The sequence below is a fragment of the Pteropus medius genome, unplaced genomic scaffold (genome assembly GCF_902729225.1).
Source record: "Pteropus medius unplaced genomic scaffold, Ma_sr-lr_union100, whole genome shotgun sequence".
In the NCBI taxonomy this organism is placed as follows: domain Eukaryota; kingdom Metazoa; phylum Chordata; class Mammalia; order Chiroptera; family Pteropodidae; genus Pteropus; species Pteropus medius.
In genome coordinates this window covers 16216706-16241988 of record NW_024349803.1, presented here as the reverse complement: position 1 = coordinate 16241988, position 25283 = coordinate 16216706, and the positions used below count along the sequence as shown (strand labels likewise).

Genomic DNA, 25283 nt, shown 5'->3' with positions numbered 1-25283 from the left:
GAATCTTGGTAGCAGGAGCCCTTGGATGGTCTCCCCTGGGTCACTGGAATGGCACAGGCCCAGTGGCTTTCGGTCCTAGTGCCAGTGGGTTGCGGGAGAGAAGGTCTGGCCGGCCTGGGTTGCCCATATGTCCCTCCCTGGACACAGGCCAGGCATCTTGACTGGAGGGACCGCCAGGTGCTCACAGATGCAGGAGGGGCAGTTTGCCAAAGACAAGAAAGGAGAGCCATTAGCACAGAAGGAGTTAGGGCCACCGGGAAGTGGTCAACAGATGGCTGCTCCCCGGCCGTGAGAGTGGTCAGCTTTCATTCTTTCCTTTTCCCATAAAGGATCTGAATTTCAGACATACTCAGGTATATGAGAAAATTAACAGGAATTCTTTTCCTATAACCGAAACATAATAATAGTACCAGCCTCCAGTCTAGCAGCTGGAAGAAACATACTCTCTCCAGGCTTTCTCTCCCATGTCCTTTGCGTTGCTTCTGAGTTTTGGGGGCCTTGCGAACCAAGGTGACTCAGTTATCTATCACTGCAAAAGAAACCACCCCAAACGTAGTAGTTTCGAACGCACTGGTTTATTATTTCTCATGATTCTGTGGGTTGCCTGGGTGGTTCTGCCTCACATAACGCCAGCTGGGACCACTCACGTGGCCCTGTCCAGCTGGAAGCTCCGCGGGTGGCCTCTCTCTCCACATGGTGTCTCGCCTTCCAGGGCCTCTTCACACAGAGCTGGGCTTAGGGCGAGGCAAGCAAGCGAGGCATAGGGCTCGGAATTCAAGGGAGTACTCACTCCCACGTGCGTGTGATGCTCAGCCGACACCCTTGACCTTTTGGGGTTCCTCCTGCTGCTCGGTCATTCTGGGGGACGGGGGAGCTCTGTGAGGCTTTCCCAAGCCCACTGGCCTTTTCTTTTCTGGGGTGTTGCTCTCTCCCTGGACTTTAACAAGGAAAAGGGGCCCAGGTCCCCCTGCACTCAGATCCCTCCAAACCTACTTGGATTTCTCACCCCAAAGCACAGGACCTTCCTTTCTCAGGGATCCACACTGTCTGTCCGTTTCTTTCTCTGGAAGGTCTGTCCCAGTCCTGCCCAGGGAAAGATCTGTGTAGCTTTCTCAGACTCTGCCGACAAACCCCAGCTGCCTCAGCACCCCTCCCCTGACTCCCCCATCCCAGGTCTGCATCCTAGTGAGACTCCCGTGCTCTGCCTGGGATCCCCCCTCGCTCCCCCTTGTGCAAACAGGGGCCTCAGGCTGAAAACGGTGGTAGAGTTCCTGTCATGTGTTTCTCTTCCCTCAAGTCCTGCATCCAATGTCCGGTGTCCGAGGACAACGTAGTTCTTCGACCGGCCATTTTTCTAGTCGTTTACAGCAGGAGGGACTAGTCCGGTTAGTCCGCCACGAGGGGAGTCACTAAATAGGTCTCTTGTGAAAAAGCATACAGTTGGCTTTGTTTTTAAATTCCACCTGAGAGTTGGTGTTTTAACGCTAAAGCGTAACCCATTTTCTTTTTCGGAATATTTGCAAATGAATCGATCATCTCAATTAATATTTTCTATTTGCCATGATTGTTTCGTGTCCTTTTTCCCCTTCATTCTTCTCCTTCACAGTATTGGATGGATCAAGTCTTATTTCCTTCTCTTCTCTGCGAGTTTAGAGGTTACACACTCTCTCTCTATCCTTTCGGGGCTTACCCTTAACTTTTAACGTAAAACTCAGGAAGTCTAAAGTCAGTGGGCTTCTTCATTATCGCTTTGAGCAACGGAATGAATTTACAATGCATTAACTCTGATTTCCCTGCTTGTGACTTCCATGTTACTATTTTCTAATATTTCTCTTCTACGTTTTGTAAAACCCTCCAAAATGAACCCTACGAATTTGTCTTCTTAAAAAAAAAACAATAGTCAATATTCATTTCCTTTTGCCAACATTTGCTTGAAAACATGTTGCTTCTTGCATCTCAGTCTTCCTTCTGGGCTCGTTCTCTCTCTTACTGAACCGCATCCTCTAGTTCGGTGAGGCCATACGAATGGCAAGCTCTGAGCCTTTGTTTGTTTTTAAAGGTCTTTGTTATGCCTTTCTCTTGAGCGAGAATTTGATTGAGCACAGAATTCCAGAGAGACGGGTCTTTTTTCTCAGCACTCGGAGGCTACGAGATGGTCCGTCATCCTGGAGCATCATCCACTGTTGCTAAAAGATATGCGCTGTCAGATCGATGTTGTTGCTTGGTACATGTGTCCCTTCTGCTTTCTCTTTGTCTTGATATTTCGACGTTTCACTTCGATGTGTCTAGGTCTTTTATTTTATTTTTCCTATTTAGGAATCGAGTGTGCTTTTGGATCTGAGGACTTCCATCCCTATAGTGCCTCTCCCCGTCGTCTCTGTTTTTTTCCATCTAAAATTCCTAGTCAACATATGTTAGGACTGGTTTATTCTGTCCCTAACTCTTAACACTTTCTCGATATTTTGGGCTGATCACTGGATGGTTTCTTCAGATCTATTTTCCGCTCGTTCCATCTCTTCAGTTGCACTGCGTCTGCCATGAAACTCATTTTAATAACTGTATCGCTTCATTTCTAGCCATTCCTTTTTTGTGTGAAACCTCCTGTTCTCTTCCTTATAGCATTTGTGTGTTTTTTTTCACTAAGATTTCTTGCCTTTCTCTTTTTAATAATTTTAAACTGACTTAGTCCCTGAAAGTTGCTCTGTTATCTTCTTTACTGAGCATCCTAAGTGGCATCTGTCGACTGCTCCTCATGGTGAATTATCTCCCCAGGTGGTTTGTATTTTCGTTTTCGGTGTATTTTTCACTTGTGGGGGTTCTTAGGTTACGATAATACTCTACAGAGTGGTTCTGCTTTTGTTACTGTGGAGCTTTGGGGGTTTCTATGGTCTCTGGTTGGTGCTTTATGCGAATTTGTTGGTTTAGGATTTACGAAACACATGAGCGCTTTGCTTGTGCACAATTTTCTCACGATCCGTACTTTTTGTCCCCCACCGAGGCCCTGGTAGGCTGCGGGCTTCCTTCCCACTTCCCTGGCTCATAGATGGACAGTGTCTCAGTCCTCTTATCGGAAACAAGGCATGCTTTTGAGGCTTCCGGAATTATACAGAGAACTCGCTTGCACCTTGCTGCCTTGTATGAGCCCAAGTTTATGTCTTCTGCTCTCATACTGGCATTAAAACCCCTGCCTCATGCTATTGGAAGTTTTATTAGTTTCGCTGTTACAAACGTACGCTTACTTATTGCAAAAAAGTCTCTTTTTTCCGCCCCCAGTTTCCCGTTCCTCACAGAAAAGAACTATTAGAACTTCCAAAATGTTTTCTTTGCACATCCAAAAGTATGCATGCATATAAGTGTATACGTATATACACAAATATGCACATATATGTTATTAAAATAAATATGCACACGTTATAAAAATGACACGCATGTTATTAAAAGATGGACTCACACTAAATACATCTTGATATTTTCATGGAGTGTATCAGCATCATGACTTTCTAACAGTGGAATTGCTGAATCAGAGAACATGCACATTTAAAATGTTTACAAATAACGAATGGATAATTGTACTTTTAAAATGAATCAATTTACATTCCCGCCAATAATGTGAAGGAAGTATTGACCGTTTCCCCATACCCTCCCCTATACTGAGTTTTATCAATCTTTAACATTTTTGCCAAACCAATAAGGAAACACTAAGATCTCATTGTTATTTTTATCTACTTTGCTATAACCAAAAGTGGGGATGAGCATGTTTTTCACATGTTTATGACCTTTTACATGTCCTTTTCTGTTAACTGCTTGTTTATACTATTGCATATTTTTAGTGAATTCTTTCTATTTTTTCTTTACATCTGTAAAGAGCTCCTTACAAATTATGTACATAGTCTTATGTACGTAATGTATAATACCGAGTATGTTTGTCTTCATAAAGATCTGGTCTCATTTGTATAAATTAATTCCTGCGTAGGGGCACCCCCTAATCTGAGTATTCTTCATCAGCATCCCAACAACGATAGTCCCCATGAAAGCAAATTTTTAACATCAAAGCATTCACCGATGACTTTACCGCTTAATATTTATCCCTTCACACTGCCATTGGATCTAACTCTTAAAATAGAATGAAAAATCAGTTCCAAAGTAAAAAGGCGAATCTCTACAAATATTTGGAATTTCATGAGGTTGATGCACACGGTGCTGGAGAGCTGTTAGAATCACGCCCAGAGCCATTGCCAAACGAAGGTCTAGCTGTGTTGGTTAGCCCAGTTAATGAAGAAAATAATAAAGAAGAAAAAATCCGTGAGAACGAAGACTGGCCAAAAGAGAATAACCAGAACACCAGTGGGTCAGAGAGGTCTTGAGGAGAACCTGAAATCGAAGGGCGGGCTGCTGCGGGGAAGGAGTGAGAAGCACCTGGCTCTGTGCGCATTTGGAGGAAAAGCTGTAGGGCCTGCTGATGAATTAGAACCTGAAGCAGCCAGGAAGAAAGAAAAGGCAAGAGTGACAAGTGACTCCGGGTTTTTTGGCCAAGGTCCTGCCTGAGTGATGGGTGACAGTTACCAAGATGGGGAAGGCACGTTTTGGGGAGAAGGAGAGAAATTCAGAGTGCGGTTGTTCCTAAATTTTATAAGAATTCAGAAAGTGCCTTAGCGTTTTATATGGCGTTTGCTGTTATTTTCTCTTACTATTGCCCCCATCACAAAGGGAATACAAACTTAAACAAAATGCCGGCATTACTGAAATATGCAATAGAAAAATCAAAGCCCCTCTCCCACAGATAACGAACTAGTCAATATCCACTGCATAGTCCTAAATTTTAATTCGTCAGCTAGATTACATTAGCGTTAATACTTGTTTTTAATTTTTAACTCGTTACACATTTTAAAATTAGATCATATATTTTGCATAGTCGGCTATGTATTTCACTTAGTAATATATTGCAGACATTCTCACCACGTCGGTACATATTCTTTTCATGGTTACAGAGTATTTTATTGCGTTAATCCACTTTGATTTATTTACCAGTTATTTACAAAAGGGTATTAAATGTATCCGTGCGGCACTTGCTCCTTTTCTCCAGTCCTGTGACTCGGAGCTTTGTCCACGTTCGTATGTATAGATACATAGATAGCCTCTTCCTTTGTTCTCACTAGAGCAGTGCTGACCAGTAGAACTTTCTGTGACGATGAGACGTTCTCTCTCAGTGCCGGCCAATGCACTAGCCATTTAGCATTTGAAATGTGGCTGGTGTGACTGAGGAGCGGAATTTTAAATTTTATGTAATTTTCATTCATTTAAATTTAAATGGCTAGCTGGTGGACACAAAGATGGCGGCCCCTGGGTTGACCAGTGCAACTCTGTCAATTTCCATCGTATTCCATAGTAGGAATATGTTACCACTTACTTTGTCTTTCCCCTGTTGTAGGATCTTCAGGTTGAGTTTTTTTGGCTTTTACAAAGAGTTTCAAGGAACGTGCTTAAAGAAGTTCGTGGCCGTGTACTGTGTGAGCATACTGTGTGTTAGTAGTTGTTAGTGCTCAAAATTGTCACTATTCAGTTTCTTCTTGACTCTCTACCAAAGCAGAAAGATCATTTTTGCCAACACTGAATTTCCAGGCTGCCGCTCTGATCTGTGTGAGTACATAAGCTTTGCCCGTGTTAAATCTTGGGGAGTCCTGGCCTTCTAGCCTAGCCTTTAGTGTCACAGAAGTCTCAAATGCCACGCCTAGCCGCAGGAAGGACCTCAGCCCCAGCCTCAGTGAGATTAAACAAATCCTTCACATGAAGTAATCAAATAACAGGGCCTTCGAGGCCCATGAATTCATGACAGGCACATAGAAAGTAATAATAGTAATGCACGGAAAGCAATAACTACAAAAAAAAAAAAACAATTAAAGAAATAAAATAGAACGGTTATGTTTCTAATGTAACTTTCTGTGGTAAACAAGATTTTGTCTCCCAAGCCCTTTGCTTTCTGCTGTTGTGACTGTGAATACTTTATTTTATATGGCAAAAACGACTTTGCAGATGTAATTTTCCTTATGGACCCTAAAATAGGAAGATTATCCTGGATTACCAGGTGGGCCTGATCTAATCACTTGAGCCCTTAAAAGCAGAGAAATTTCTCCAGCTGGGGTCAGTCAGGGAGATGCTGCAGAAGCCAGAGAGATTCAAAGCATGATAAGGGTACCTGGCTGGCTTTGAAGATGGAGGAGGCCAAGTGGCCCCTAAAAGATGGAAATGCCACCACCAAGGAAGACCAGGTGCTGTAGGCGTAAAAAATAAAAAAAAATAAAAAATAAAGATAAATAAGGGATTGTAAGCGGACAAGGTCCTTGCAATCTGTGAGGTCAACCAAGGGTTGCCTCGACTGAAAAATAAAAGAGAATGCCCCGGCCAACAACAAGCAGGAAAAAGGGACCTCAGTCTTTCATTTGGAGCTGAATTCTTCCCACGGCCTGAATGAGCCTGGAAGCGGATTCTCCCCCAGAACCTGCAGGTAAGAGCCTAGGTCAGCAAGCATCTTGATTCTGGCTCACTGGAACTCGGAGCTGAGAAACCAACAGAACCTGCCGAACCTCTGACTTACAGAACTGTGAGAGAATAAATCAGCGTCGTTTTAAGCGGTTAAGTTTGTGGCGATTTGTTACAGCAGCAATAGAAAACTACACCACCTAATGTTAATTCAGCCAAAAAAATCGTAGTATAACCACATTGGAAAGTGGACGGGCAATTCAATTTGGTAAGGGAAGAGTACAGAAATAAAACTAAATTCTCATGTTGCATGGCAGGAAGTCAAAAGATTATATTTAAACCTTAAAAACTAACAGCATGAAAAGAAAAGCATCTGTGGAAAGAAGGCAGTAAATAGTCACAGAAGCAGCTAAAAGTGTTAGAAGCGGTTGCTTCTGGCAAGCAGGAACGGGGAGCGAGGAGGAGTGGGGAGGGTGCAGATTTTTTTCATTTTAAGCCTTGGAGAGAACGATATGATTTTTAAATGCATGTTCCTATGTTCCCGCAACACAAATAAAGAAGAACAAGTCCCACCACCGCCAGTGTAAGGCGTGCCCACCTCTTTGCCTGCCGGGCAGTGTGGCAGCCCTTCTTCTGTCCCCGCCAGGGTGGAGGACGGCAACGGCAGGCTCCTGGAGTCAGAGAGGAAGCTGCAGGAGGAGCGGCTGCGCGCCGTGGTGCTAGAGCAACATCTGGAGAAGATGCGCCTGGAGCCGGGGAGGACGCCGGCCTCTCAGAGGGCAGCTTCCAGGAGCAAAGCAGGTAAAGGCTGGACCAGGGGCCCCGGTGGCTGCTGCGGGGAGGGGCCTTGTGGCTCGTGGAGGCGCCGATCGGCAGTACCCCTTCCGCCTTGAGAGGGAAAGGTGGGAAGCAGAGGCCTCCTTCCAGGTGGGGCTCTGCCGGCCCCTGCTGCTGCGCGTCCTCTCCTGGCCTCCTTGTCAGACCCAGGAGTCCCAGAGCAGCATAGGCCCTGGTGGCCCGGTGGCCCAGGCCCTTCGTGTAAGGTGGCAGTGCCCTCGCTGAATGCCTTTGGCCACCTAAGCCAGTCTAAGGTGGCTTCTTCAGCTTCCCCACCAGCAGTAGGAAGGGCAGAAGGGCAGGGGACACCCTGCTCCTTGCCTTTTGAGGAAATGACCCTAAAGTTGCTTTCCTCCCCTGGGCCGACCCCAGTCGTGTGACCATGCCCAGCTCTGGAGGGAGCTTTTCTTGTCCAAAACTAAAGGTCTGTTGCTCCAACACCGTGGTGCTCAAGGTTTGGTCTCCAGACCAGCCGTGTTAGCATCTTGTGGGGCTCGGGCAAGCTAGGGGTACAGACTGCCAGAGCCAGAAGCCATTTCCGGGGTGGCCGACTCCCAGGGAGGAAGCCTCTCCAGTGTCTGACATCCCCGTCCCAACCCCCACAAGACCCTGGGGTGGAGGTGCTGTCCCCACTGCCCTGCCTCTCAACGCCCCAGGCCTCCCCCGATCTCTTCTCCAGCAAAGGACACTCGGACTTTTGTTCCCAGCCCAGATGAGATAAGAACGTTTCAGAAGAGAGACACAAAGGCGGAACTGTGCTCATCTGCCTTTTCTCACCAGCAGGGCCCAGGACTCGAGGGGCCTTCCAGGCTCTGCTGAGGGGCCGAGTTGAGGAAGGTCCTGGGGCGTAGCCCTGCTGACTGTCAGGAGCAGGTCCCCTCGGGATGTGGTGTCTCCTGGCCTTGGGCTCACCTCCTGGCCAGCAGCCAGGCTCCTCACCGGGGAGGGCTAAGCCATGGTGGGAAAAACCACCTCGATCCTGCCTGGACAGTGAGGAGCGACTGCCCAAAAGTGCCCATGTGGCCTCTGCCACCTGCTGGCCTGGGACATGGGCAGAGCAATACTCCTCTGGGAAGCATAGCGCACCCCGCCCGCCCCCTGCAATCTGTAAAATGAGGAGGACCCGATTCTGGAATGTGGTCCCTCGTGGCAGTTCCACTCCAGCGGGGAAGAGAGATGACATATAAATAAACCAGGAAAAGACGTGATAGGTCAGATGGAGGCAGGTGCTCTGGCTTGAAGCGGAGGAAGGGGCCGAGCTGTCTGAGAGAGCAGCTGTTTTCTATAGGGTGACCAGTGAAGACCTCGCCGGCCGACACGTTGACATCTGAGCAGAGGTGGTGGCAGTGGGGGATGGGGCACGGAAGCACGAAGGAAGAGGATGTGCCAAGGCATCGCTCCGGGAGCTTGGCCGGAGGCTCGGAGGAAGAGCAGGGAGGCGGCGGAGCTGGAGAGTAGTGAGGGACAGAAATGTGACGTGAGGTCAGAGAAGTCACGGGGTGCCGAGGAGGTGGTCCAAACACGCAGGGTCTTGAGGGCTACGTGTGAATTCACCCAGGTCTCAAAAAGTTCCAGAAGCAAGAACTATCATCCTCAGAACTCAGAGAGGTGGATGATTTACCTGAGGCCACACAGGAGGGGGTGAGAGCCAGGCCTGCTGATGCCAGGTGATTTCCCCCGGGCTACATCACTTCCGAGGGGCTCTTCCGTGGAGTTTTTCTGATGCTGCGATCGTGCCCAAGTTCTCCACCAGCTGGGCTTTGATATCTTTTTTTGAGCATTCTGTGGTCCCTGGCCCCAGCCACCCTGGACCCTCTGTAGGTATGTCTGAGAGAGGGACTGGAGGGAGGGCCTGGAGGGAGGGCATCAGATAAAGTGACAGCCTAGACTCAGGCTCAACCTAAGGCCAAACCTCAGGCCCAGCTACCTTCCAGAAACTCATGAGGTACAAAGATGGAGGGAGTAACAAGAGGAACTACCCTGGTCCAAAGTCAGTGCTACGGCAGAGAACAAAGCCAGGGTCCCGGGGAATGCAGAGCAGACATCATGGAGGGCTTCTGGAGGGCGGCAGCCCTTGTCCTGCACCTTGAAGGAGGTATAATGTTTCAACGCGTGGAAAAGCAGAAAGTGGGCAGCTGGGGGGAGGAGAAGGAGAGTGAAAACACAGGGCCATGGCTTCGTCACAGAAAGTGGCCACTGCTGCCCCACAGGTCTGCCCACCTCTAACACCAGGCACAAACCGAATGAGAGCGAGAGGAAGGACCCGTCAGTCGCCCAGCTCTCCAGCGTGCCCGTGGAGTCCCAGATGGAGGAGCTGACCACCAGGTGCTCCCGGCCCCGTCTTCCTGAGGGTGGCGTTGTCTGGGTAGAGGTGCTTTGATGGGCAAAAGGATGATGTCCACCACCACCGCGCCCCTTGACTTCTGTTTGCCCAGAAGGCTGATCTTTCTCCGTCATGGGTTGTAGGCCTGCAATTCAGCCTCTGGCCCCCAGGGGGCAGAGAAACTTAGCCATGACTGATGACCCCTAAGTCCCAAGAGAAGTTTTATTAAGCATGGGTTGCAGAATCCACTTTTCTCACTCGGTTAAATCTTTTAAGGTCAAATGCAGTGATGGGGCAGGAAGGAGGGGAACCACTCCTTGTGCCATCCTTGAGGCGGCCAACATTTGGGGAACAAACAGGTGCCAGCCGCAGGGCTGTGGGCCGGCCCGGAGAGGAATCCCACATGGTATTCCCCCAAAGGTCTGTGGGAGGAGGGGACAGGCCAGAGAGAACCCGGAGCCTGAAGAGCAGCCGCGCTGTCAGCGCTCCCCACCCCCCCACCCCACCCCCCATCCCACACACACACAGGGTCCTTGGTACAGGTGTACACACATGCGCCAGCTCGGGCCGCACTGAGCCCTCTCTCCATGCGGTCCAGGCTGGCCATCCAGGTGGAGGAGAATGAAATGCTGAAGGCTGCCCTGGCCAGCGCCCTGCGGGGAAAGGAGGAGGACTTCCGTATGTACCACGAGACCCTGGGCCAGGTGAAAGGGGTCTTCCTGCAGGCCCTGCGGCAGCAGAAGGCGGACAAGCACTAGGACAGTGGCCCCATGTCACCCTGGCCACACGGGGCAACCTCAGGCCCTAAAAGGACAAGCCTCTGTCGAAGGATGCCACCTGCTCCCGGAAGCCAAGCGGGAGCGGTCAGCTCGGCCCCTTCTCCTGGAAGAGGCCCCCCGAGGGTGACAGAGCCAACATATCAGGCCAGGAGGGAAAGGGAGGAGCCCCGGGGAGATGTGGCTGCGACAGGGAAGGGCCAGCAAGAGCTCTGGGACAGCAGGCCGGTTGTGGACAGATGCGTCCACTGGGCAGGTGCTTATCGCCCTTGTCCTAGGGCCCAAGGGGCCCTTGCATGCCCACGTGGCTCCGTATACACAGGAGAGCCCTCGTGCTCGGGGCTGGGAGCACCCTCCAGGCCACCCAGCCCCACCCCGTCCCTATACCTCTCTCGGCCTCATGGCTCCATCCAAGGCCATCCGCACCCTCTGCAGACTTGGGGCACCACACTCTCAGCCACCTGTCGGCCCACGCCTCAGCGCTCTTCCTTAGATGCAGACCCTCGGACTTGTAATAATAATGATTCTTTTTATAATCACTGCAGCTCCCAGTGAGTGAGCATCTACTGTAGAGACCTCACCCCATCTAGTCCTCTAGTAACCCAGGGGGTTGTCACCCTATTTTACAGATGAGGAAACTGAGGCTCACAGAAGGAAGCTGAGCTAATATTTAACCCTGGCTAGCCTGACCCCAAAAACCGGGTCCTCTAGTTGGCAGATGAGCCAGGGCAGACGTGCCCGCCCCACTGCTGGGCAGCTCCGCTCCCAGCCAGCTGCTCCAAGAGCCGCCTCCACGTGCTTCCAGAGGCTGTAGCTGGTGGCCGCTGGTGGCAGGGGGCAGAGGTGGGACTGGGCTGGAGCTTCAGGCAGGAGGATTTTTGAGCCAGTGAGTCTAGGCGAAGGTGGTGCACCACCCTCGCTGCAGTGCAGGGGTGAGCCGGGAGATCTGCAGCCAGAGAGCCCCCAGGCCTGACCCAGACACCCTGACCATGCCTGTGCACGCGCAGGTGCACACGCAGATGTGGACATACACAGATACCAGACCCGGGAGCACCGACGGCACGTGTACACGCACGCATACCCACAGACAGTGCCAACCCCACACTCAGGCCCCCCACAGAGGCCCACGCGCACACAGCAGGCAGGTGGCTGTAGACGCGCATTCCAACGCATGAATAACAGTCCCCGTGTCACTTGTGCAGTGACTCACAAACAGGGGTGCACATACTGGGAAAACACCCCTCCCCAGGGGAAGCCAGCTGGGGCTCCTGGGACCCTGTCTGCTCAGGCCCTTCCTCGGGACAGGGCCGTGGAGGGACTCCATGCCGAACCCCCAGTCAGGGAGGCCCTCACCCTGCCTGGCAGACCAAGGAAGGCTGTCAGGAAGAAGCCGCTGATTCTGATGGATCTCAAGGCCCGTGAGAAGGAAGAGCTTTTCTCTGATTCCCGGCCAGGCAGAGAGCGAGGGCGAAGGTCAGTGTGGGGCGGGGCCTGTGTGATAGGAGTGGGCCCAATGCAGTCCCAACACCAGGACGATAGTTGTCACCCGCCTTCACCGGCTGGCTCTGGGGACCCCTGGGATTGATCTGAGTGCGTAGGGGTGCAGGCTCTGGCCCTCAGTGGAGTCCCTGAGGGAGAGAAACAAGCATAGGACCAGCCATCCTTCCTCAGGGGTCACCTCAGATGCTGTCCTTCCTGTCTCAGGGCTGCATCTGAGAGAGCGAGGGGCACTCTGTCCCAGGGTCCGAACAGATGGGGGTGAGTGGGACAGATTTCTTTCCCCATTCACCAACTGTGTGACCTCAGGCAAGTTCCTAAACGTCCCTGATCCTCCATGCCCTTATCTGTAAAACGGGGACAATAATAGAACCCTTCCTCCAGGGCTGCCACAGGTGTCAAAGAATAACTCAAAGACATGTAACTGATTATTAGCTTGCCGTTTACTTCTGTACAAGGGACGAGTATTGATAGACTGATTTCGGTCCACAGAGATAAAAACAGAATTTATGTAAAAGAGAGGAGGGCAAAGTTCAGTCAGGCATAGTAAATCTAGTTTGCACGTTTTTGGGTAAACTGATTAGCCGGCATCTTGCAGAGATCGGTCTGGGCATTCAGTCCTTGCTTAGGCCAGAGGTGGGTATAAAGACAGCTGTTAACAGTTTACGGAGTCTACGGGCAACCTCGCGAGCTTTGCTGTGGAGCTGTGGGCCAGGGGTCCCTGTCACGTCTGCTGGTACCTGCCATCAGCACCCCAGCTTACTTAGACCAGGTCCGCTCCATCCCCCATCAGACTCCCTCTTCAGGAGTCACTGAATTAAAAAGTGCCAAGGGCTAGAGTAGCAGCTGGCACACAGAAAGCGCTCAATAAATGTTAGCCTTAGTACTACCTCTATTAGTTCAACAAGTACTTATCGAACAGCTCCTCTGCCCCAGGCACAGGGGTGCCAGGTGAGTCCCAGGCCCCCATCCACCCAGCTGGCCTGCCATCGGGATCAGCGAGTGCCGCCTGCACGCCAGCCTCTCGGGGCCTGTGAGGGACTCCCGGTGAACCTGACTTGCTGCAGCTCTCACGGAGCTCCTGGTCCAGTCAGAGAGGCCTGGGAAACAGAGGGCCGTGTCAGGTGGGAGGGGACAGGGTCGGGGTAGTGTGGCACCTCAGAGCCTCCCACCTCCCCTGCTTCAGCTCCCAGGCTCATTGCCCAGATCTGGGTGGGGAGGGGGCTGTCCACATCTCCCTAAGGTTTGAGTCGGGGAGGGTGGAAGGGGAAGGCCCAGGTGAGCCTGGGAACAGGATTTTTAAAGGAAAGAGGGGTTGTCAAAGGGACCAAGGGCAGGGTCCCTGCAGGAGCTAGCCCAGGTGGCCCAGTGGGGAGTGGGACAGCCCGGTCCGTTCGAGTGAATGCCCGGGGCCCCTCCTGAGCAGCACCATCTGTGCCTGGGGTCCTGAGATGACCTTCCCAGCCCCCAGGCAGCAAGAGGGCTGGACATGCTTTTCACAGTTGGGAACATGTGCCCAGAGCCACAGGTGGTAGGGGGAGGGGCAAGGGCAATCAGAGAGGCCTCACGTGTGAACTCTCCCTGGCTGCACCCCAGGTGGGGGCCGCAGTCCTGGGCGCTCAGGTTCCCACACTGACAGGTGAGACCCAGTTGAGCCGTGGGTGTGGCTTGGCCACTGTCCCCGTGGGGCCTCTGGGGCACTACAGCTGAGCTGGACAAGGCTGCAGTCTGGCTCAGGCTGACCCGAGCCCCTCCTCCGAGCCCCCACATCCAGTGTCTAGAACCAGCCTCTCCTCCGCATCTCCTCCCACAGCCGGTCCACCTCCACCACCCACAAGGGAGTCCCTGCCTGCCCACCGCTCTGCACACATGCTGTCTCCCCTGTAGTCCCTGAGCCTTACACACACACACAAACACCGTACACACATCACACGCAACACATGCTGTAAACAACATACAATGCAAAACATAAGCACACACCCCACACACGACCAACACAAAACAGTTATACACACATGCAGGACACTTTCCCCACGATTTTACCTTGAACAACAACAACAGAACACTAAGAGATGAAAAGGAACTCTGCCCTCCATGCCTTTCCTAGTGGCTCTTGTGACATCTGCAAAGTGCCCCCAGGTCCTTGTGCTGGTCTTAACCCAGTCAGCTTCCTGCTGCTAGTTCTGTGGGCTGGCCACGCCAGGCACTCCTCCCAGCACCCCTCACACAGGGTGGGGCTGACCTTGGCCCTCCAGCTCCAAGTCCGAGGGGCCTCCCATGCCCTTCCCTCTTCCTGCCGCCCCACGTGCCCTGCTCCCTACAGACCCAACTGCGAGGGGCCAACCCAGTGACCATCTCCTGCTGTGTGTGAGTCCTGCCTCTCTGGGTCTCGGGAGTGGGAGGGCTTCTGTCTCCAACAGCCTCCCTTTATGACCGATTCAGTGAGCCAAGCCCTTGTCATGCAAGGAGTGAGTTGTTGAACACCCGGAGAATCCAATATGGTCAGAGCCAGCAGCCTGCCCATTTATTTATACGTGAGGATCTGAGTGAGGCTCAGAGAAGTGGTCACATCAGTGAGGTGCAGCTCAGGTTCAAGCGAACTGGCTTGATCTGTGCTCTTGACCATGGAGCCAAACCACCCTGTCTGCTTCCCCGAGACGTTCTCTTCGAGTGTGTGCCGGGGTCTCCTTGCTCCTTCCTCTGGGCCAGCGTATCTGATGTTTGGGGAAAAGCTCATGGGCTAAAGGCACTGTGGGACAGTGGGAGTCTCTCCCCCCTTCCCAGGCCTCACTCAGGCCCTGGAAGTGCCCTTGTTGGGGGTGGAGAAGCAGCCGCCTCTTCCCCTAGTCATACCCGAGCCCAGGGCTGTGGTTGCAATCAGCAGGGCCTCCAGGACCTGTCCTGTGACTGATGACAGTCACAGAGCTCCATCTGACCCCAGACTCCAGGCCTTGGCCCCCTAAACACATGTATGACGAGTCCTCCACTGACTCTGAGGCTGTCGTCCCAAAGCGGGGTGAACTATGAGAGGTTCCTGTCCTCTCAGGGGTAGCCTTCAGGATATCTGCCCCCATCAGGCAGGCTGGGCTGAGGCCTTGGCTGTGAAGGCCACGGTCCCCACCCCAAGCCCTTTCCCAGAGGAGTCCCAGTTGGTTCAGGACATTACTGTCTGCCTCCACCCTGCCATCGAGAGGCTGCCACTCTAAGCACCCACTCAAGCCTGGCCAAGTAACCCTGCTCGCACCCCTCCGCTTGGGCCGTGGGGCTAGAGTACAGGGGCCCCCTCAGCCACATGTCTTGTGCCAGTTCCAATCCTACTAGACAAGTCAGTCCTCCCCCAGGCACTAGTGACTGGCCAGCCGGGACTCTTGGCATGACAAAATGGACCGGGTGAGGAGCTAGATGGTCTGTCCTGGGGTGGCCTTTGGGAGTTCGCATGTAAAGGTGCAGGATGGAGTTCATGGAGATGAGCGTGAAAGTGCATGCATGTGTGTGTGTGCGCGTGTGTGTGTCCATGGGGTGGGGGCCACCCGGAAGGCTTCCTGGAGGAGGAAAGGAGTTCTGACTAGCAGTGAGAGGGAGGCACAGCCTCTATGGACCAGAGGAGGCGGGTTGAAGTGAGGCCCAGGTGTCCCCGTCTCAGCCACTGGCCACCCCTTCCCCCTCCCCGCCCCCCTCCAATATCCTCCCTGTGGCTCCCTGCGGCCAGCGGCTCTGCAGCACTCGGCTCGGCTCTGCTCCACTCCACTCCGCTCAGCTTCGCTCCAGGAAGGCCACCTCCTCCCTGCCCTCCTCCTCCCCCTTCTCCTGCTGTCACCACTCACCGCTCATAGCCTCGAGGGGGTGGGGACCCCAGGGCTGGACACACCCCACCGTGGCCCCAGAGCCCAACTGGTCGGACGGACACGCAGTCGGACACAGGACCCCGGAGCCTCGAGGTGGGCAGTGTGCCAGGGTCCCTCTCAGCCTCCTCAAGGTCAGTGCCAGCCGGGGATGCAGGTACTCTGGGTCCTTTAGAACTTCGGAGCCCACCCCAGGCCCCTCATCCCAGACCTCAGGCCCCAAAACGGGCTTTGACCCCAAGGGTCCCTGAGGTAGGCCGGACCAGAGGATAGGGGGACCCCTGTGTCCATAAGCTGGTCCAGGTCCGGGGGTCTGTTGGGAGAGGTCCCGGGCTAGCGACCAGCCCTGGCCCTGCTCACAGAGGCCTCACTGGGGACATCCCACACCGGCCATGGGGAGCTAAAATTGGAAAGTGGCGAGTGGGAGGCAGCTGACAAAGCTATTTCGCGGGCTCTTCACCGTGCTCCGGTTTCAAGCTCCTGCTCCATTAACCTGATCCTTGGGGCCTCCCCACCCCCACCTGGCTGATGAGGAAGCACCTCAGCCCTCGGGCCGGCAGTGCAGAAGTGAGGCCCAGCAGACCCCCGGTGTGGGCAGGGGCAGTGGACTGCCTTCTCTTATCCGCGACTCTGGAGGAGCTTACTGAGAACACTCGACCCTGTCCCGGTTCCTCCGTGTGACCTTGACCCTGCCCCTCTCTGGTCCGTGCCCCCTCCATCTGTGTAACAGGGAGAATGCTGACTGTGGGGCCCAGGAGAGGTGTTTTCATAGTTGGTGAGGGAGAGCTGGGAGAGGGTCTGCGGAGGGAGGGAGAAACATGCCAGCTACCTCTTGGCTCAGCCCAGACCGAGAGGATACTGGGACGTATTCCTTTAATTTGGGCCCTGAGTCTGTTACCCACAGGGTCCTTGGGAAGGTCCTGGGCCAGGTCGGAGCCATATAGAAAGGGAATAGGTGCTAACTGAGGCTCCAAGAATGGACCAGTAGAACTCCTGGGACAAACTAGGCCTCATAGGAGGGAGTGGCTAGGCTCACTCTGAGCAGAATACTGGTCAGCACCTTGGACAGCGGCCAGCACCAGCCTGGTGACCGCCTGACCTCACTCCAGCTACCCCAGGGCACTTCTTCAAATAGCACAGCCTCCAGCCAGCACCCAGGGCCTGAATACACCGAGCACTGAGAGAGTGGCCTGTGTCGGTGTGGCCTCTGGGGACCAGGGACCAGGGACATGGCAGGCTGGGGCTCAGGGGCTAGTTGGGGCAATGGGGGGTCAGTGAGAAGCTGGAGGCTGAATGAGAGAGATGGAGGCTTGGTGGTGTGGGCCCCACCTGGAGAGGTCACAGAAAGGAAAAGTGTCCCAGGAGGGTGTGGGAATTCGAGAAGGGACAGGGAGGGTGGTGGGCTTTTGTCGGGGGCTGAGGGAGGCTTACTGAGGGGGATGGGGACCCCCGGGAGCCAGAAACATAATCAAGGTGACGCAGGTGGGGTTTCTCCACTTGAAAGGCCCCTGAGGCCTTGGCAGGAGCAGTTTGAGCAGCAGGTGGGGACCTGTCCACCTGCAAGGTAGGAGGCGTGAATGAAGGTGAGAGTGGAGATTACGCTTCACTGGGAAAGGCAGGAGCTAGAGCTAGGACGGGGGGCCAGATGTCAGAGGGCCTGGGAGGAGTTGGGGATGGGAGCAGGGGGGAACGATGGCATGAGAGCCCCGAGGGGCAGGAGGGGCAGTCTCAAGAATGGGGCCCTCACGACCTCAGTGGGGGCCACGAGGTGGGGCTAGGCAGCGGCGCCCTCACCGAGCCTGTCTCCCCCAGCCCCATCCAGGCTATGGGCATCAAGACGGCGTTGCCCGCGGCAGAGCTGGGCCTGTACTCCTTGGTGCTGAGTGGGGCCCTGGCCTATGCTGGCCGGGGCCTCCTCGAAGCTTCGCAAGGTAACAGTTGGGCTCTGGGCAGTGGGGTGGGGCCCTTCTCCTGGGGGCCTCCCAGTTCATACCAGCAAGGCCAGAAACTCAGAGGCTCCAGACCCAGGGTATTCCTTCAGCCCTGGGGGCTAGGCTGAGCCAGGTGTGGTCACAGGGAGACACAGACGCACAGGCACTGACAGAGACCGGGGCACAGAGCCACACAGAGAGAGAGAAACCCAGATGCTTGGGGAGAAATGGCCCCAGACACACGGTGAGGCCCAGAGAGAAGCAGAGGCAGAGAGGAACCCAGACCCGGCCCCCTCCCCCCAGGTGCATCCCCCCCACGCAGGGGCCGGCATCGGGGAGTGGGTGAGGGGTCTCCTCTCCCTGAGGCCACACTCTGTTCTCAGATGGGGCCCACAGGAAGGCCTTCCGGGAGTCCATGAGACCCGGCTGGGAATACATTGGTCGGAAGATGGTAGGTCCTCCCAGGGTCCCTGAGTGGCGTCCCTGACCCCTGGCACATCTCTCTGATCCCGAACCCTTCCTGACTGCCCCCATTCCAGATGTTCCCACGTAACAGGGGCCTCACAATGGGGCCTCTGGCTTGAGATTCAGCACCTCCAGTTTCTCCGCTGGCCCCTCCTATGTCCTCTTGGGGCCACATCAAGTCCCCCCATCCCAGACCCTGCTCATTTAATAAATCGAGCCGTGCCTTAGCAGGGGCCTCCAGCACCACCCCTCCCGGGAACAGCACACCGACGGTGGGTGTTAGGCGGTGGAGGGGGAGCTCCGAGGGGCGGGGCAGCCCTCACGCTGGTGCTTCCCATCCCCTAGCCGGTACTTCCCTGGTACTCCCCTCCAGCATGGCACAAGAAGGATGTGGGGGCTGGGATGGTGCGGGGACTCCGACCCACTAGGTGGCAGCACATCCTGCCCCCGCCCCACCTTAACCTGCCCGGGCCTGCCCCAGGACGTGGCCGACTTCGAGTGGGTGATGTGGTTCACCTCCTTCCGCGACGTCATCATCTTCGCCCTCTCCGGACACGTGCTGTTTGCTAAACTCTGCACGATGGTTGCCCCCCAGGTGAGCACGACCTGAGCCACCCCAGCCTCCCCCCACCAGCTCCGTCTCAGCGACAGGAGTTGTGGGGACTCCGTGCTGGGGCCCCACCTCCGTGTGTGTGGCAGGTAAACGAAGCCTTCTCGCTGTCCACAGCTCCGCTCCTGGATGTACGCCGCCTACGGGGCCTTGGCTGTGCTGGGCACGATGGGCCCTTGGTACCTGCTGCTGCTACTCAGCCACTGTGTCGGCCTCTATGTGGCTTCACTCTCGGGTCAGCCTTGGCTCTGTCTTGGCCTAGGCATGGCCAGCCTCGCCTCGTTCAAGCTGGACCCCCTAATCTCCTGGCAGGTGAGAACTGGGGAGGGGTAAGGGTGGAGGGTGCAGGGGTAGGACCCCAAACCTCTCGCCCCATCCGAAACCCAGCTGTCTCCACGCCTCTGACCATGGAGCATCCCTCGCCTACACGGTGGTCAGCTCCAGCAGGCAGGGATGCGTGCGGCTTGGTCTCGGCTCTGTCCCGGCGCTTACCCTGAGTCAGCCCTGAACGGCCCATGTTGACTGGCTCTGGAAGAGAAGAAGGGGCAGAACCAGGCAGGGCCCCTGTGGGAAGCTGGGTGGGCTTCCCAGAGACCAGGGGCGCCTGGTGAGCTGGCGGCCTGCTCTCTCCCATCCAGAACGGGTTTGTAACAGGCACTTTTGATCTTCAAGAGGTGCTGTTTCACGGGGGCAGCGGGTTCACGGTGCTGCGTTGCACCAGCTTTGCGCTGGAGAGCTGTGCCCACCCGGATCGCCGCTACGCCCTAGCCGACCTGCTCAAGTACAACTTCTACCTGCCCTTCTTCTTCTTCGGGCCCATCATGACCTTTGATCGCTTCCACAGCCAGGTGAGGGGACGCCCCGGGGGCTCCCAGAGCAGGGCTGGCTCTCCCTCTTTGGACAGGGACTTCCCAGGGCGGGCTGTGTCCCCATCCTCAGGCTCGGCTCCAGGACGAAGCCACGACTCCCCTTCCTCAGACCCCCGGACTGGGCCACATTTCCCCCACTCAGACAGGGATCGCGGGATGGAGATGTGTCTCCTCCCTCAGACAGGACTCTCCTCCTGCTTAAATGGGACTCCCAAGTTAGGCCTGGGTCTCCCTGGCAGGCTGTGAACCCTCCGGAGTGGCCTGTGTTTCCAGCCTCAGGCAGGGCTGTCAGGATGGAGCCAAGATTTCCCCCGCCCTCACACCCCCAGGCCGTTGGCGACTCCCCATTCAGACAGAGCCCCTCTGTCAGGGCTTGCCTCCTCAGACGTTTGGCATCCCCAGGTGAGCCAGGTGGAGCCGGTGAGGCGTGAGGGCGAGCTGTGGCACATTCGGGCCCAGGCGGGCCTCAGCGTGGTGGCCATCATGGCGGTGGACATCTTCTTCCACTTCTTCTACATCCTCACCATCCCCAGTGACCTCAAGTTTGCCAGCCGCCTCCCAGACAGCGCCCTCGGTGGGTGTGCGGGGTAAAACAGAGATGGGGGCTGGGCCGCCACCCCAGAAAGACAAACCCTCTGTTTCCTTAAGGCCTCACAGCTGGCGGAGCTGACACCCCGAGAGGGTACAGCACCTCCCCCCGGGTGGAGAGGCTGGGGGTAGGGAGGAGGGTTTAGTTTTTGAAATGGTGGGACTCGTTAGCTTTGTATCAGACGGAGTCCTTCTCATTTCACTGGGGCGATGGCTGATTTCCATGACCCGATGGTGTCTCCCCAGAGCAACCAGGGCCCAGGAAGTGGGCGGTGGGATCTCCGTGGGGGTGGTCCCGCTGCAAGGACCTCCTCCCGGACTTGGGGAGATTGTGTTGGAAGGGGAGGGCTGGGCGCAGTGCCTCGCCAGGATTTGCGTGCCGGGGGAGGGGAGGCCAGAGCAATACGCCCCCCGGGCAGTGACGACGTGCTGTCCCCAGCGGGCCTGGCCTACTCAAACCTGGTGTACGACTGGGTGAAGGCAGCGGTCCTCTTCGGCGTCGTCAACACCGTGGCGCGCCTCGACCACCTGGACCCACCCCAGCCTCCCAAGTGCATCACGGCTCTCTACGTGTTCGCAGACACGTGAGTGGGGCGGGGCGAGCGTCGGGGGGACACGCCCCTGGGGTCCCCACCTCCCTTCGGCCTCTCCCCGCATGGCCCCGGGAGCCCCGTTCCCGTCTGATTCGCACCTCTGCCCGCCTCCCACAGGCACTTTGACCGTGGCATCAACGACTGGCTTTGCAAGTGAGTTGGGGTGCGGTGGGGAGATGCTCACAGCCATCTTGCCAGGGGTCTGAGCAGGGCAGTGCAGAGATCGGTCCACGTATTAAAAAGATGGCCGCTGGGCCAGAGGAAGCAGGGAGGGCAGTGAGGAGGTCGTTGTGGAGGTCTAGGTGAAAGACATAGAAGTTTGAACTTGGGTGGAGCCTTAGAAGTGAGAGAAATGGTTGGAGTAGAGAGACACACAGCAAGTAGCCGGACAAGACTTGGCCACGAATTGGGGTATCAGGAAGGAGAGGGTGATGACTTCCAGATTCCTATGGACGGCCTGGAGAAGGGTGGAGGGGCGGTGTCCAGAAAGGAGTTTCATGTGAGAAATGTCTGCTTGGAATCTGGGAGACATCACTGTGGCGGTTCGGGGAGGTGGTTGGGTCAGGGGTCCAGAGAAGTCTGGAGGACTGGTGGAGCTCTGCGCATCATGGGTGCGGGGTGGGGGGGCCTTTAAGCCTTCGGAAAGGAGAGAACGTAGAGTAAGAAGGGAAGGGAGCGCTGAGACTGGGCCTGGGAGGACTCTGCTTCCGGGAAGTAAGAGCCAGCAGAAAGGACTGAGGGGAGTGGCCGCAGGAGCAGGGAGAAAGTCAAGGCCCTGTGACACCCTGGAACGAAGAGGAGACCGTCCAGGCACGGTGGGGGCCACTGGGTCAGATGCTGCTGGGGTCAAGGAAGCTAGAGACGGCGTTCGTGTTGGCGGCATGGAGGTGTTCAGCCTTTCGCCGGAGAGGCAGAGGCAGGTGAGCAGTGAGAGGAAATTGAGGGATTACAGGGGAATGAATCCCTGTGGGGACAGCTCCTGGAAGGAGCCTGGTGCTGACGGGGAAGACAGAGGACTGGCTCGAGGAAGGAGCGGGGCGTTCCACAGACAGGAAGTAGTGGCACATGCTCGGGCGCTGGGAGCAGTTATTCCAGAGAGAGGAAGAAGCTGGTGATGCTGGAGAGAGGGGTGATGGATGGAGGGAGGTCCCTGAAGAGGGAGGAGATGGCTTCAGGACAGGGAGGAGGTAGAGAAGCCAGTGTGAGGCGGAAGGATGGCTGGCAGGTTAACGCGGAACGGTGAGGGGTTCCACCTGAGGGCTTCGGTTTTCTCCATGAAGTAGGAGGCAAGGTCATCAGCTGAGAGAGGCGGGGTTGGGGTCATGGAAGGAGATAGTATCTGTGTGTCCTCCCCATTCCTGCCCAGGTCCCCCCACACCCACTTATACTTGGCAAGGGGAGATAAGGGTGGAGTGGTCACTACAGACCCTGGGAGAGAAACCTGAGCATCGAGGGCCCAGGTGGGGTCAGAGATAGTGGATTCATTGACTCTAATATGTGAAAGTGTGAGATTTTCCCCAACAGCACTTAGCTTCTGAGGCGCAGGTGAGCAGAAAGTGGGAGACTGGGCTCTCCCAGATGCGTGAGAAGGAAGAGGTGGGGAATAAGGGGTTTGGGGTTATTCATAACGGTGACTCACTGCTAAGGAGGGTGGTGAAGATAGTGGATAGGAGGGGTCACAAGATGAGGAAGGGCGGGTGTCGATGAAACTGGAGAACTGGAGCTGGGGGGCCAGGTCAGGAGGGGCTGGGGGGAGAATGGTAATTAGGAATGAGTGAAATTTCAAGTAGTGACAAAGTTGGGGTGTAGCCACGGGAGAGGGCGGCTGAGGCGGAGTGGAGAAGAGACCATTGGAAACGAGGAGGTCAAGGGTCTTCTCCTGAATTTATTTAACAAATATTTATTAAGCACCTACTATGTGCCAGGCACTGTTCTAGGCACTGGGGATACAGCCGTGAACATGGCAAAGACCCTGAACTCATGGAGCTTACAGTCTAGTGGGGAGAAACAGACCATAAACAGGTAAACGAACACATAAGTAATTTCAGACAGCGGTAAGCATTATGGAAAAAAATAAATAAAAAGACGGTGTAATTGGATAGAAGCTGCCCACGGGATAGGAGCTTTTTCAGTGGAGATCTGCACAGGCCGTTGAGATGACATTTGAGCTGAGACTTGATCAATAAGGGACTCTGGGGAAGGAAATTGGAGGCAGAGGGAACAAGCACAAAGGCCTCGAGGCAGAAACCAGCTCTGCGTGGGCGACAGACAGAGGCCAGTAAGGCCAGAACAGGGTGAATGCGAGCGAGCGAGCGAGCGAGTGGGCGGCGAGGTCTGGGAGGCAGACAGACACCCGACAACGACAACGTGGGGTCTTCCAGCCACAGCAGGAAGTTGTGTTTATTCGCACTGTAATGCGGAGCGACTGGGGGAGGGTTTGGTCGTGGAAGTGACACTCGTAAAGGATGCCTCTAGCTGCGGCGTGGAGAACAGATGGCAGGGGCGAGGGCGGAAGCAGGGAGCCGATTTAGGAGACTTGCAGTAATCCGTGTGAGAAGAGAAGGTTGCCTGGACTAGGGTGGTGGTGGTGGCCGTGGAAGGCGGTGGAGTGGCCAGGACTGAGTGGAGCCCATCGGATTTGCCGGCTCGGATGTGGGTGGAGAAGGAAAGCGAGAGTCCCAGATGGCGCTAAGGCTTCCGGCCTACAACTGAGCGGATGGCGGTGCCATTAACTGACGTGGGGATGAAGCGGCTTTGGGCAGAGATGGGGGAATCAGTCGTTCAGGTGAGATGTCTGGAGACAAGTGGCTATAGGAGTCGGGAGGAGACTGGGCTAAAGACAGATGGGGGGCTCGCCAGCAGAGATACAGCTTTCAGCCTTGGGTCTGCATGAGATCATCTGGGGACCGATTGAACCTAGCTAGAGAAGGTACGGAGTTCTAGGCTGAGCCCTCCACATTTCGAAGTTGGGAAGAAGAACAGCCCCCCGAGGTCAGGAATGTTGAATGTGCCAAGCGACAGCACTGAGGAAGGCTGTCCCTGCCACGTGTCCTTGGCCCACCCCCTGCCCGCTTTCTCCCACACGGCCCCCTCTCTTCTCCCGCCTTTCCCACAGGTATGTGTATGACCATATCGGTGGGGAGCACTCTGCGGTGATCCCAGAGCTGGTGGCCACAGTGGCCACGTTTGCCATCACCACTCTGTGGCTTGGGCCTTGTGATATTGTCTACCTGTGGTCAATCCTTAACTGCTTTGGCCTCAACTTTGAGCTCTGGGTACAGAAGCTGGCAGAGTGGGGGCCCCTGGCACGAATTGAGGTGAGCACGGAAGGTCTGGGGCCGGAGGTGGCTGGGTCACTGGAGCGGGTGGCACTGCTGCTCTGTGGAGGCTTCCAGCCGCACTGAGCCCCCAGTCCCGAACTTTCTCAGCACCGTCCTCCTGGTTGCCAGGACGATGGCTTACCCTGTGGGTACCTGGTCCCCCCTACCTTCTGTGGGGTGTGGGGCATCCAGGCTTCCCGGTGTTGGTCGGGCCCTGCCCTCTCTCCAAACCTCAGTTTCCCATCTTTAGCCCTGAGGGAGCGCTGACCTGGGACTCTCAGAGACAGGCACACCCCCAGGACCTCTGACCACCCGTGTCCTCTTTCCCCTGGGCCTCTGCCACACTGCCCATGCTTTCCTGAACCGGGCAGGCCTCGCTGTCGGAGCAGATGTCTCGCAGGGTCCGAGCCATCTTTGGGGCCATGAACTTCTGGGCTATCATCATGTACAACCTTGTAAGCCTGAACAGCCTTGAGTTCACAGAGCTGGTTGCCCGGCGCCTGCTACTCACAGGTGAGGGACAGAAGGGGAGGAGGGGAGGATACAGAACGTGCCAGGAGTTCACTTTGAGGACTGTGACCTTCTGAAATGCCCCCACCCCACCCCATTCCCCAGTGACTCAGCAGGAGGGGCCAGTCAGATGGGGAAAGGCATGGGGCAGAGAACAGTGGCCAAGGTGAGTGTCGCTCCCAGGCATCGATGACCTCCTCTCTGTAGGGTTCCCCCAGACCACCCTGGCCATCCTGTTTGTCACCTACTGTGGCGTCCAGCTGGTGAAGGAGCGAGAGCGAACCCTGGCGCTGGAGGAGGAACAGGAGCAGGACAAAGAAAAGCCGGAGTAGGCGGGAGGGGGAGGAGGGACGGGCTCTGCTCAGCTCTTCCTGGGCCCCGGCCCAGGCCAGACCACATGGGGCCCGACCGAGAGAATAAAAGACTTTTCTACCACAGTGCGGCTGCTCCCTGCCCTCTCCCCAGCAGTCTCCTGGCTCCTCGTCCGTGCTGGATGGGGAGCTGGGGGTTCCGGGCCTCGGGGAGAAGGTCAAGCTCTTGGCGCACAGAGGGTGGAGGGGACACCTACATGAGGGCAGAAAACACTAATCTCCTGGGTGACCCGACAGCTGAACACTGAAGCCCTGACTCTTCAAACCAGCTAGT

The 25283-nt window shown here is 55.5% G+C and overlaps 2 protein-coding genes across 2 annotated transcripts in view; both read left to right on the top strand.

The window, feature by feature from the left end:
- CCDC13 (coiled-coil domain containing 13) overlaps positions 1–10650 on the top strand; it is a 29360-nt gene extending 18710 nt beyond the window's left edge. Inside the window, exons 11-13 of the mRNA XM_039837434.1 lie at positions 7124–7278; positions 9525–9639; positions 10236–10650. Coding sequence (XP_039693368.1) covers positions 7124–7278; positions 9525–9639; positions 10236–10395 — 430 coding nt within the window. The 3' untranslated portion in view covers positions 10396–10650. The remainder of the gene's footprint in view (positions 1–7123; positions 7279–9524; positions 9640–10235) is intronic.
- A 6434-nt stretch (positions 10651–17084) lies between these two features.
- Positions 17085–24970, top strand: HHATL (hedgehog acyltransferase like). Its single transcript, XM_039837432.1, has 11 exons — positions 17085–17683; positions 18067–18134; positions 18630–18743; positions 18876–19070; positions 19397–19606; positions 20030–20201; positions 20655–20799; positions 20926–20961; positions 23924–24125; positions 24500–24641; positions 24846–24970. The coding sequence occupies exons 1-11, from the start codon at positions 17398–17400 to the stop codon at positions 24968–24970; spliced, it is 1695 nt and encodes a 564-aa protein (XP_039693366.1). The 5' UTR covers positions 17085–17397.
- The last annotated feature ends 313 nt before the right edge of the window (positions 24971–25283 follow it).